The sequence below is a fragment of the Podarcis cretensis genome (genome assembly GCF_951804945.1).
Source record: "Podarcis cretensis genome assembly, chromosome: 7".
Lineage (NCBI taxonomy): Eukaryota > Metazoa > Chordata > Lepidosauria > Squamata > Lacertidae > Podarcis > Podarcis cretensis.
The window spans coordinates 78,262,768-78,275,243 of NC_137176.1; the positions used below are offsets into that span (position 1 = coordinate 78,262,768).

Sequence of the window (12,476 nt, forward strand, 5' to 3'; positions counted from 1 at the left end):
TGACAGCGAGTGATGGGGTGTCCAGGGAGAGAATTTGTTTGCAATAGGAACCTACATAATTTGCAGACTGAAACACAGCTACCTTTTGAAATTCACATTTCTCTGAATTTTGTGATGCAGTTCTCTAGCTGAAAGGTGTGTGCCAGAATTCATGTATTTTTAATGTTTTTTTTTTTTTTGGAGGGGGGAGAGGATTGTTAACAGGAACAATTCTTTGGCGATCAGCCTTCTTTATGGTCCAGCTCTCACTTCCATACATCACACGCTGGCAAAGCTGGACCAAAACATTTTGCTGCCTGACATAAATTCAAGGTATAAAATACCCAAGACTGATCAATTTATTTTGGCACCTGAGGTGGGAAATCCCAGAAGCACTTCTTGCGCTCCCTAGGAATAAAAAGAATACAAGAAAAATGTTGCATGACACCCCTCCCCCCCCAAAAAAAATATTTGAGCAGTGCAATATTCTGGCGATTGGTTGCAGGCGATTACTCAGGGTTCATGCTCACTTTGGAATGAGGCACAGCAAAAACTGTGGTGTTTTTAGGATAGATGGTTTATATACAACCTGAGCCTACAGTGGAGGGGCTCATAGCATCAACACCCCAAGAGGGTCTTGCTTCACCCATAGTCACAGCTTGGATGTGAGCAGAAATCAGGCATAGCCAGGGCCGGATTTAGTTTTGACGAGGCTCTAAGCTACTGAAGGTAATGGGGCCCTTTCTATGTCCAGCTGTCCTTTGTCAACAACCAATTGTCACTGTTTTTTTGTGTTGAATATATGCTGTATGGTAATTTATGGAACTAATAGGTATCTAAAGCCTTTTGCACATGCAGAATGTAGGCACCCTATATATAGAAATGAGCAAACCAGTGATATTTTAGGGAGCAGGCTAGCAGGTGGGGCCCATTATTTACATCATAGGAGCCTACACAACACAAAACACTGTTGCTGTATGTAGGTTTTATTTTATTTGTTTTTTTATCTTATATTTTGGAAATGTACATCCAGGTGTTTTTTCCCCTTTCATTTTTTTCCGGCCCCCAAGAGAGCGGGGTCCTAAGCTATAGCTTGTTTAGCTTATATGTAAATCCGGCACTGGGCCGCATAGCTCTGCCTCACAGGCTTCTTCTTGCTTCTTCCCCCAGCATCTAGCTCTCACACACGCAACTCACCTGTGGCCTTTTTCTTTTCTAATGCCCCGCCCATCTGGCACGGAGCCACTTCCTTTGTTACCTTAATGCCCCATATTTAGAGGGCCATTATCAAGAAGATTGCCTGGCTGTTCCGTCACTCCGTTCAATCCTTACTTAGATGCCTACAATCACTGGATCCAGGAATGAGAAGGGTCATGGCATGCAGCCTACCCTACTGCCACTTCAATACAATAGCAAATGAAACAGTGGACTCAATAGCATCATAGAATTGTAGAGTCAGAAGGGGCTCCAACGGTCATCCAGCCCAACCTCCTGCAATGGAGAAAATAGAATTATAGCAGGCTTCCTCAACCTCGGCCCTCCAGATGTTTTGAGACTACAATTCCCATCATCCCTGACCACTGGTTCTGCTAGATAGGGATCATGGGAGTTGTAGGCCAAAAACATCTGGAGGGCCGAGGTTGAGGAAGCCTGAATTATAGCATCAGAGGCTAAGTCTTGGGTGAATCAGTCTCTCTCTCTCTCTCTCTCTCTCTCTCTCTCTCTCTCTCTCTCCTGTTTTACAACAATCATGGGAAGATTAGAAAGGTACCGTTCTTTGCACATTGAAACATGCTGCATCAGTGGATTGCAAGAATCAGGCAGGACAGAGTTGAAATCTGACACAAGGTGGCAGTCACACACTTTCCTATTTTCCTCCTCTCTCTCTCTCTTTTAAAGGCACAAAAGGCAGAGGGAGCCGGAGACTTTCCTCTTTGAAATCTGGCCCTCCTCCCTCACTTCAGTTCCTTGAAATATCTTTCAGAATCCCAGCCACTCTATTGGAAACTGGGCATCAAGCAGCAACCATGCATGAACCCGATTACTTATTTCTTTCTCTCTCTCTCTCTCTCTCTCTCTCTCCATCCTTATGAACACTTCAGGAATCTGCGGCTAAACCTGCTCACTTCCTTCCCTCTCCCCTCCCCCTCCCTTTCTTTAGCTGCATGCAACAATTTCAGGCATTTGAAGCGAATGTTCCTTGTGACAGTTGCAGAGAGGAAAATAAATGGTCCAGAGTCCTTCTGCATCACAGGGAGGGCTGGGGCAGAAAAACCCAGGCATGCCTTCTTTTAATTTCCACACACAGTACTGCGGAAGAGGGCATGGAATGCAGCGCTTTTTATTCTATTTTTAGAATGGAGATAAAGGGGTCTGTTTTGCATTATGCCTCTCGGGGCCAGATTAATTCACGCAAGGTATTAGTTAACAATAGGCAGACGGTCTCATGTTCCATCCCCAACGTCTCCATTTAGGGCCAGGAATATTCCCAATCTGTTCGAAACCTTGGAGAGCTGTTGCCAGTCAGTGTAGACAATACTGAGGTCCTGGATGGACCAAGGATGCAACATGCAGTGCCTTGATTTTTCAACATCAACTTCGTTGGACTGGTCATGTTGTGCGGATGCCTGATCATCATCTTCCAAAGCAACTACTCTATTCCAAACTTAAAAATGAAAGGCGTTATGATGGTGGTCAACAAAAGAGGTTTAAAGACTCTCTCAAGGCAAATCTAAAAACATGCAGTATAAACACTAACAACTGGGAAACACTGGCCCATGAGTGCTCCAACTGGAGAACAGCCTTTACCAAAGGTGTCATGGGCTTTGAAGATGCTCAAACTCAGGACGAAAGGGAGAAATGTGCTAAGAGGAAGGCACGTTTGGCAGGCCCTCACCATGATCAACTTCTGCCCAGAAACCAATGTCCCCACTGTGGAAGGACGTGTGGATCCAGAATTGGCCTCCTCAGTCACTTACAGACTCACTGTTAAAACCGTGTTTATGGAAGACAATCTTACTCGGCTACGAGTGATCGCTAAAGAAGAAGAATGCAAGTCTGCATTAACACATTGGAGCCTCTGTTTGGTCCATAGAAGTGCAGTGGCGAAGATTGTCCTTGAACAAACACCTCCTTGTGGGAACAGCCACCCATCCACCCAACCAAAGCATGTCCGAGAGTCTTGTGGTATCCAATGCTGGATCATATATGGCTGGGAGATGGGTGCATAGGTTGCTCTTGGAGGTGTGGCCCTCCAGGCGTGCAGTTGGACACCAAATGTACAGTTGTCAAAAAGGAAGGTTGTACAGTTGGAGCACTAATAATGTGAAGATGGAAAAACTGAGTGGGAAACTAGACATATTAGGCTTATTAACTGTGTTAAGATCCCTTAAATCAGATGTTTTCAACCTTTTCGAGTCCATGGCTCCCTTGACCAACTACATTCTTTAAGCCAGTGTGGTGTAGTGGTTCAGAGCGGTGGACCCGTAATCTGGGGAACCGGGTTCGCTTCCCCGCTCCTCCACATGCAGCTGCCGGGTGACCTTGGGCCAGTCACACTTCTCTGAAGTCTCTCAGCCCCACTCACCTCACAGAGTGTTTGTTGTGGGGGAGGAAGGAAAAGGAGATTGTTAGCTGCTCTGAGACTAATATCAAATCCAAACTCTTCTTCTTTCTGTGGCACCCCTGTGGCACTCAGGAGCCCAGTTCTGTCATCCCTTGCCCTCAGAGCTGGCAGCCTCTTGCCCTTTTTCAAACATTCTCCCTTGTGGAGTGCTCCCTCAACCTCCTCTCCTCTCTCTTCTCCTGGGAAGTCCTCCAGGCAGCTGCTGCTGCAGCCCTTGGTCTCTGAGGTGCCCACCCCTGTCCCAAAGAGAGGTGACTCCTCACACTGTCCATTCCCAACAGCAAGGGCTGGAAGAATGGCTGGCTGGCTAGGCTCCCTCACCCATTTGCTTGCTTACTCTGAGGCTGCCTCAGCTCCTGGCAACCAGGACCCCCTGGCCAGGCCCAGAGGTACCATTCATCTTGGAAACCTGTAGTCAGAGCTGCTGCAACAAACAGCTGTGCAAGTCTTTGGGAGGCAGAGATGTGAGAGGGCAGAAGAGGAGGGAGGGAAAGGAGGGACAGAGGCCAGTGTTGCCCACGGTATCCCTGACCATCATTCTAGCCACAGCACACTGGTTGAAAACCACTGCCTTAAATGACAGGCAATTTCAGGGACAGTGTGTGCACAGATTGCACATGGATGGAATGCATGCAGTTTCCACACTTAAAACAAGATGCTCCTATTAAAGTACCTTCTTCTATTTTGGCCAGAACCTCCTCTTCTTTGGACAGGTGACATTACTGAACCTAGGCAGGTTCATAAACAAATTGCAGAATTTCTTCTATGGTGAAATGGCCTCTTATACAGGGTGTAAGTTCCAGCACCTTTTTTCTTTTTAAAGAAAACACTGGGTCTAAAGTAAAGCAATTTTGTGTCCATTGGCTTTTGTGTGCCTTTATGTATGCCTTTAGGGACGCGGGTGGCGCTGTGGGTTAAACCACAGAGCCTAGGACTTGCCGATCAGAAGGTCGGCGGTTCGAATCCCTGCAACGGGGTGAGCTCCCGTTGCTCGGTCCCTGCTCCTGCCAACCTAGCAGTTCGAAAGCACGTCAAAGTGCAAGTAGATAAATAGGTACCACTCTGGCGGGAAGGTAAACGGCGTTTCCGTGCGCTGCTCTGGTTTGCCAGAAGCGGCTTAGTCATGCTGGCCACATGACCCAGAAGCTGCACGCCGGCTCCCTTGGCCAATAAAGCGAGATGAGCGCCACAACCCCAGAGTTGGTCACGACTAGACCTAATGGTCAGGGGTCCCTTTACCTTTACTTTATGCAGGGCTGTCTGACAGAGAATTTGTGCAGTTGGGAAATCTTCTTTTAACCCCCTCCCCTTTCCATGAAACCTTTGGAATATCTTCTCAGTCCTCATTCCCAGCCCCTAACCAAGCCTAAAAAACACATAAACTTTGCTAACATGCAGCTCTCTCTCTCTCTCTCCCCTCCCCTGATTTTAAAATGTAAATTGTAAACTGCTTAGCGGGGGTGGGGATCAGATGGATGAAAGCCATGAGCAACCAATAAATGAAGAATTCTGCTTGCTGAAGAGTCCTGTGCAACTGGAAAGCTTGCATGCTTCCATTCCAATAGCAATGGATTTTTTAAAAAAATGTTTGTTTGGGCATCACTTAGGGCAGATGTATGCTACACATTTATGAAGTGCTTTTTTTTCTTTCAAAAAAATGTTAGAGGTACTCTCATTTTCCTACTCATATTAAAATACTGCCCTTCAACGAGACCAAACTTAGATTCACGAAATGTTTAGGGGTATGTGTACCCCTGCGTCCCCCCAGGGGGAAAAAGCACTGCATTTATGAGTGTTTATAACAATTTCACTGTGACAGCCCCCCCATGAGAATTCCATTTAAGGGAGGATACAGAGAAATACGCCTGCACTTAGGTAAGGTTAACCCTGCAATCCTATATATTTCTATTCAGAAGTAAATATTGGAGTACTTATACTTCGAAGTTGTACTTCGAAGTGCAGCAGCTTAAACCAGTTTTAAAACCCGTAGTGTTTAAAAATGCCTTGATTTCCTCCCCCTCCTGGGACGGGGGGGGGGGAGACAGCTGTCCATGTGCCAAACGAATGTTGTGGGAACCGTGCCTTTGAAAGACCACTCCCCTCTCCTCCCAAGATGGATTTGTAAGCCCATTTCCCATACTTGGAGAAACCCTCTCGCTTGAACCAAAAGGCTCACATTTCTCCCTCGTTCCCATTGTACACCTGGCAACACCCCCCCCACCCTCCCGCGGGACTGCCCTTCCTCAACTCAGGAGCGGAGTGGAGAAGGTAAGGGATTGGGGTGAGGGCTTGCAGAAGGAGAGAGGGAATGGGTGCTGGGGATTATTCTTGCGTCTTGGAATCGCTGTATATCTCTCCCCCACCAACCCACCTCACTGCTCCCCCCCCTTTTCTCCTCTTTCCCCTCATTTCCACCTTCCAGTCTTTCACCGGCTGCCTTCTTCCTTTCCCATTGCTGCTGATCAAACAGAAGAAAAGGGCAACTGACGGGAGAGAAACAAACTTTTCCTAAGAGTTTGCTGCTTGGTTTTGAGCTTGCGCGCGCGCTGCTGCTGCAAAGTCTGGTTTTCTCGCAGGGAATTGCACCCACTTTGCAATGCACTAAAACAAAATTGTTCGTGGCTGCAAAGGTTTGTTTGATTTCCAACCCATCCGGCATTGACCATTTAAAAAATGAAATAAAATAGTAATTGGGTGTGTCTAAAAAAAAAAAACCTTAACAGAGGATGGGGTGGGTGGAAAGAAAGGCGAAACATTCTAAATAGCTAATCCCCTCTCCCTTTTCTATTCTTCTTACCTTCGTTTCATCAGTGAACAAAGACACATCTGTGCGCCCTGTAATGATGGGGTATAGAAATAATTTTCCCAGAGAGATGTAGATAAGGAAGGGAAGGGGATTTGGAGTGAGCGGGTGCGCGCGTTGGTTTAAAGGGAAAGCGAGAAATATCTCCATCTGTAGGTTTTGGAGACGTGGCTGTGTATTTGGGTGGGTGGGTGTGCTGTGCGCTTTCTGAGCGCGGTTGCCTAATCGGAACAGCCAAGAAATGCGCAAAAACGCGCCTTGCCAGATAAATGGATAGCTTTCCTTCCTTGCAAGCAGCAGCCCTCTCTCGGCGCCTGGGGCTCTGCTATTCTGCCGGCGATGATGGTGGTGGAGAGCTTGCCAGGCCTGCTGGCTGTGTGAAACGGATCCTGACCCAATATAATCCCTCGAGGCTTAATCTGAGCCGCGGCGGGTGGGGAAAACCCTCAGGACTCTCCCCCGGCCATCAGTGAAGCCATATCGAAGGCGAGAGTGCCAGTGCGCACGTGCAGATACGCAAGGCTTCGTTTGAACCCGGGCTGAACGACCTGCACGTCTTTTCCCCGTCCCCCTCACTTCTCAATGGCAGGGCATACCCCTGTTATGTAGGTGCAGTGGTAAGAAAGTACAGAGTGCCTCTGAGTGCAGAGAGCCTTCCCTCAGCACTATGCAAGGATTTGTTGTTGGGATTAAAGCCATTTATTTATTTTGAGACTAGAGAAAAGCAATAAAATAAGTAACTTGTGGGAATGTTTTAGCAGTTTTTTGAGAAAGGTCAATACAGCGTCTCTGCCCATCCGTCCTCAGGTTTGCCTTGATTATCCGAACCTGTCACAGGTGTAGCAAATAGCACCTTGCAACCCCCTTGTTTTGTTTTGTAACTATGCAGGAATGTTAATTCAGGCATGAATGCAGAGGGGGGCCTTTCTGAAATGAAATGGACATTCCAGCCAGCCTAGGTTTTTATATTTGTATTCTGCAACATGTGGTAAATGCAAGAAACACATTGAGTATCATGTGTGGAAATGTTTTTGGGGTTGTTGTTTTTTTGAGGGGGGGGGGGCTTGCCCTGCAGTCTGTTAATGCTGTTAAATCGAGGTAGAAAGTGGAAGAGAGAGAGTTTTTCGATCACATTCTTTCCTTTGGAAGCTCTGTGTTCACATGACAGATGTGGGAAGTGCCAAAAACTGATTGAGGGAACTTTCTGACGGCCTGTTTATTGTACATTTATCACGGTTAGTTTGCAGGGAGATTAGATGACAGCTGTCTAAGGAGCATTCCTTTTGAATTGTTTGTGGGGATGCTGACTATTTAATAATATCCTGCCAGGGTCTCCTGTCATTCCCTTCCAGTTCTGGCACGTGGCCTGTCCCACACCTTAACATGATGAAGGCCAATATTTCTAAACTTAAAAGTGTGCAAGCTTACCTGTTGAATGTGCTCAGGCTGGATCTCTCTCTTTTGATTCAGAGTTGCAGGTAATATGACGAGTGGTATCCTAAAGGTAAAGGGACCCCTGACCATTAGGTCCAGTCATGACCGACTCTGGGGTTGCAGCGCTCATCTCGCTTTATTGGCTGAGGGAGCCGGCGTACAACTTCTGGGTCATGTGGCCAGCATGACTAAGCCGCTTCTGGCGAACCAGAGCAGCGCACGGAAACAGCGTTTACCTTCCTGCCGGAGTTGTACCTATTTATCTACTTGCACTTTGACGTGCTTTTGAGCTGCTAGGTTGGCAGGAGCAGGGACGGATCAATGGGAGCTCACCCCGTCGCAGGGATTTGAACTGCCAACCTTCTGATCGGCAAGTCCTAGGCTCTGTGGTTTAACCCACAGCGCCACATGCATCCCTACTGTATCCTTCTGGTGATCTAATAGTGAGTGCAGAACTTTTAATGCCATTAGAAAAGGAGTCAGCAAACTTTTTCAGCAGGGGGCGGTCCACTGTTCCTCAGACCTTGTGGGGGCGCTGGACTATATTTTGAGAAAAATAATAATGAACGAATTCCTATGCCCCACAAATAACCCAGAGATGCATTTTAAATAAAAGGGCACATTCTACTCATGTAAAAACACGCTGATTCCAGTACCGTCTGCTGTCCGGATTTAGAAGGCGATTGGGCCAGATCCAGCCCCCAGGCCTTAGTTTGCCTACCCATGGAGTAAACACACACACAAACACAAATGGCATGATCTGGATTGTGTGTTGCACTTGCAGAAAGGGCTCACGTCTATCGGTTCTGCATTTCCCTCAAGTTGCCCACAGCTGGCTTTTCCCCAATAGCATACCATATATGCATTGCTCAAGAGTTCTCCTGTGTGGCCACTGTGTGATGAACACAACTGCTCAGCAGATGCACAGAGAAAAGTCTTGCCCCTCCTGTTCTGATCACCGCTGCCAGCCTTCCTGTTGCAGTGCATTGCAGGCGCCAATCTTTGTTGGCTTCTGAGAACCTTCACAGCAGCTGAAACAGCAGGGCTGTATTTCACCTGTCCTATATGAGTTTCCAACATGTGTGGAATAGCTTTATATAATAGTGGGGGGGGGGGGGGAATGATACTGCTCAGATTGTTGCAGTAGCTTTCCTGTGCCTGAACAACAGGCACAAGTGTTACTATATTATTGATATTGTATTTTGTATCCAGTGCCTTTGGTGGCCAAAGACACCATACAATCAGGCATGGCCAAACTTGGCCCTCCAGCTGTTTTGGGACTACAATTCCCATCACTGTTGACAACTGGTCCTGTTAGCTAGGGATGATGGGAGTTGTAGTCCCAATATAGCTGGAGGGCCAAGTTTGGCCATGCCTGCCATACATCAATTGTCAGGTTTTAAGGATGCAATTGGAGCCTCAGCTTCAGGATCTGTCCTTCCAGGGAGCACACAGGGCTGATTTCCTTCAGAATGGATAGGTTTGATCTTTTTGCAGTCCATGGGATTCTCAAGAGTCTCCTCCAGCACCAGAATTCAAAAGCAATCCAGTGGCACCTTCCCATGTTGTATAAAGAAAACACAAGCATACCTGTCTCTCTGGCCTCCATTGTCCCAGGTGTGATGAGTTTGGATTTTCAGGTTAAAATCCTGAAAACCTTACCAAGCAATGTGCTCAACTTTCCTGCTATGTGTGTATGTATAACCCTCATAGTTTGAATTAAGTAGCTGGGATTAAATAATATATAGTGAATTCTGGAGTTTAAAATCTTCAAATTGAATGTCACTTTAACTTGAAATAACACAGATGGTGCAGAAAGCTTCCCCCTTGGGCTGGTCATGCTGTCTTATCCAAGAGACAATATCTTTGGATTCTACATTGGTTTTAACATCAAGTTTGTGAAAGCTTCCTTGGTAAACCATTCAAGTTACAACAAGAGACTGGTGGGCCCAAGGAGTAAATCTCAAACATTTTTGACCTGACCTTGTTTTCTCCTTGATGGTTCTATTCCAAACCTTTCTGCTATTCTGCCCCCTAGCACATTCACACCCCTAATACCTGGAGAAATTATGTTTATCCTGGCAGCTGAAGGTCTAGTAGTGAATTAATTTGAAACCCGTATCCCCTTCATTAGGGATACGGGTGGCGCCGTGGTCTAAACCATTGAGCCTAGAGCTTGCCGATCAGAAGGTTGGCAGTTCGAATCCCCTCAATGGGGTGAGCTCCCATTGCTCGGTCCCAGCTCCTGCCCACCTAGCAGTTCGAAAGCACGTCAAAGTGCAAGTAGATAAATAGGTACCGCTCCGGCGGGGAGGTAAATGGCATTTCTGTGCACTGCTCTGGTTTGCCAGAAGCGGCTTAGTCATGCTGCCCAAATGACCCGGAAGCTGTACGCCGGCTCCCTCGGCCAATAAAGCGAGATGAGCGCCGCAATCCCAGAGTCGGCCACAACTGGACCTAATGGTCAGGGGTCCCTTTACCTTTGCCTTTATGGTTTGCCCTGCTCTATGGGCTGCATTCCATGGTAGCTCTGCTAAGACTTAGGTCTATTAATTTTAATGGGTCTAACTTTAGGTTACCAGATTTTTTTCAATGAATCTGGGGGCACTTTTCAACTTCAGTCGGAATGTATGGATTTTGTCAGGGGACTGATTTGTAAATCTGGGGACTTTCCCCGGGAAACAGGGACGTCTGGTAACCTTAGTCTAACTCTGGGTAGATCTTAGTTGGATGGGGCACTTTGTTCTTAAAGTGTTTGCCTTCAGCTTCTCCCATTCTAAGGCTGAGCTATCGCTAAGGCGATAAATCACTTTGGAGAACCATGTCAGATTTCTGGTGGGAAATCCCCTGCTGATGTGGTCCTTCATACCAAAAAGAAGAAGGAGAGAAATATCCATGCATGAAGAAAAGTAGTATTTCAGGGAGAAGAATTCTAGAGAAGTCTAGAATATGTGCAGGGAGGTTTAATGTGTGCCATGCACTCAACCACAAAATACAAAAGAACCCAACCCATTTGTTGTCTAAAGTGATTCAGCCCAGACACAGGCTGACAACCTCACTGAGAACTAGGCTAATGAGACTTTCTGCATGACGAGACACCAAGCATGCCCTAACAATATTTGAGCTTCTAGCAAGCAAAAAATAAAAGAAATAAAAAAATCGCAAATATGTGACGTCCCCTCTACCTATAGAGCACAGGGCATATTTTTGCTGCAGGGGATGGCTTTGTTCCTTGTTTCCCTAATATTTATTTATTTTACAGTTTTAAAATAGTCGTTCTGACTAGATGAGGGCTGCAGGAGAAAAAAGGGGGTGGGGGTGGGCATGCACAGTCTCTTCCAAGGAATAAAACTGAGCTATAGGGTTCATTGGACAATGTAGCATTGCAACAAGAAGTAAGTCTTGCTGTTTGTGAACGACACCATAAATTTAAAGCACGAGGCTTCCTCCGAAGAAACCTGGAAACTGTAATTTATTAAGGGAATTGTAGCTCTGTGAGGGGTACACTACAATTCCCAGGATTCTTGTGGGGTGGGTAAGCCATGTCCTTAAATGTGCTTTAAATATATGTTGTGGATGTGACTATACTGTATTTTTCACTCTATAAGACGCACCAGACCACAAGATGCACCTAGTTTTTGGAGGAGGAAAACAAGGGAAAAAAATATTCTGAATCTTAGAAGCCAGAACAGCAAGAGGGATCACTGCACAGTGAAAGCAGCAATCCCTCTTGCTATTCTGGCTTCTGTGATAGCTGCACAGCCTGCATTCACTCCATAAGACGCACACACATTTCCCCTTACTTTTTAGGAGGGAAAAAGTGAGTCTTATACAGCAAAAAATACGTGTATGTGTGTATTTCCCTTTCCCCCTCAGCTAACAAGAAAATAACCTTGACGAGAATCTTGCTTACCACAGCTGAAATCCCAAAGGGTGACCACAACATCTGCTGATTAAATACTTCTGTGCGATTACAGGTTTGTTGATGTTACATACAACCAATGACAAAGGAGAAGACCCAACGCTGGTTCAAGATGCTGAGCTGGTTCCCCTTTGTCTTCATAGCCATCACAGCTCAGTTAATGACGCACGTCCGGGGTCAAGGTAAACTTATCTCTAAGAAACCATTATATTTCACTAGGGCTCTCTGATGTGCAGAAAAGGGGCTCGTGTGTACAATTCATGCTCTCTCATTAAGCAGTGCATATGGAAACATTTAGATCACGGAAAGACAATGTGGTGCTGGCAGATATGAACTCCAACACCCATCATTCCCTGTCACAATGGCTAACGCAGTTTTGTAGTCCCAGAATTTTGCAAGGACACCATGTTGGCTACCCCTGATTTAGACAAACTAAAATGTTGCGATTGGAGGAGTGGCTACTTTGAATCCCAGATAGGATGCCGTGTTTGTGTTTTTGTGCAGGTCATACTATTCATTTTACTGTACCTCTGAGTGCATGTGGACCACTGTTCTAGGAAGCAGGTCTGGATAACAGGGTACCTTCTTCCTCTACCCCACAATAAGTTATTTTTTGCCAGTTCCATGAAACAGGTGTGGAATGTATGCAGCCTTTGCCAGTTTAACGCATGCCCTCCGTATTGTTCAAAGTTTCTGTTTTCTAGCACCTGCTT

The 12,476-nt window shown here is 46.3% G+C and overlaps 1 protein-coding gene across 5 annotated transcripts in view; it reads left to right on the forward strand.

Annotated features, from left to right (window-relative positions):
• Positions 1-5,605: 5,605 nt before the first annotated feature.
• Positions 5,606-12,476, forward strand: part of COL14A1 (collagen type XIV alpha 1 chain) — a 138,201-nt gene continuing 131,330 nt past the window's right edge. For 2 of the 5 annotated variants that reach the window (XM_079984087.1, XM_079984088.1), the window contains exons 1-2: positions 5,606-5,872; positions 11,819-11,945. In XM_079984087.1, the coding sequence (XP_079840213.1) occupies positions 11,843-11,945 (103 nt within the window). In that variant the 5' untranslated portion in view covers positions 5,606-5,872; positions 11,819-11,842. The remainder of the gene's footprint in view (positions 5,873-11,818; positions 11,946-12,476) is intronic. The other 3 variants (XM_079984085.1, XM_079984086.1, XM_079984089.1) reach the window with 2 other exon arrangements.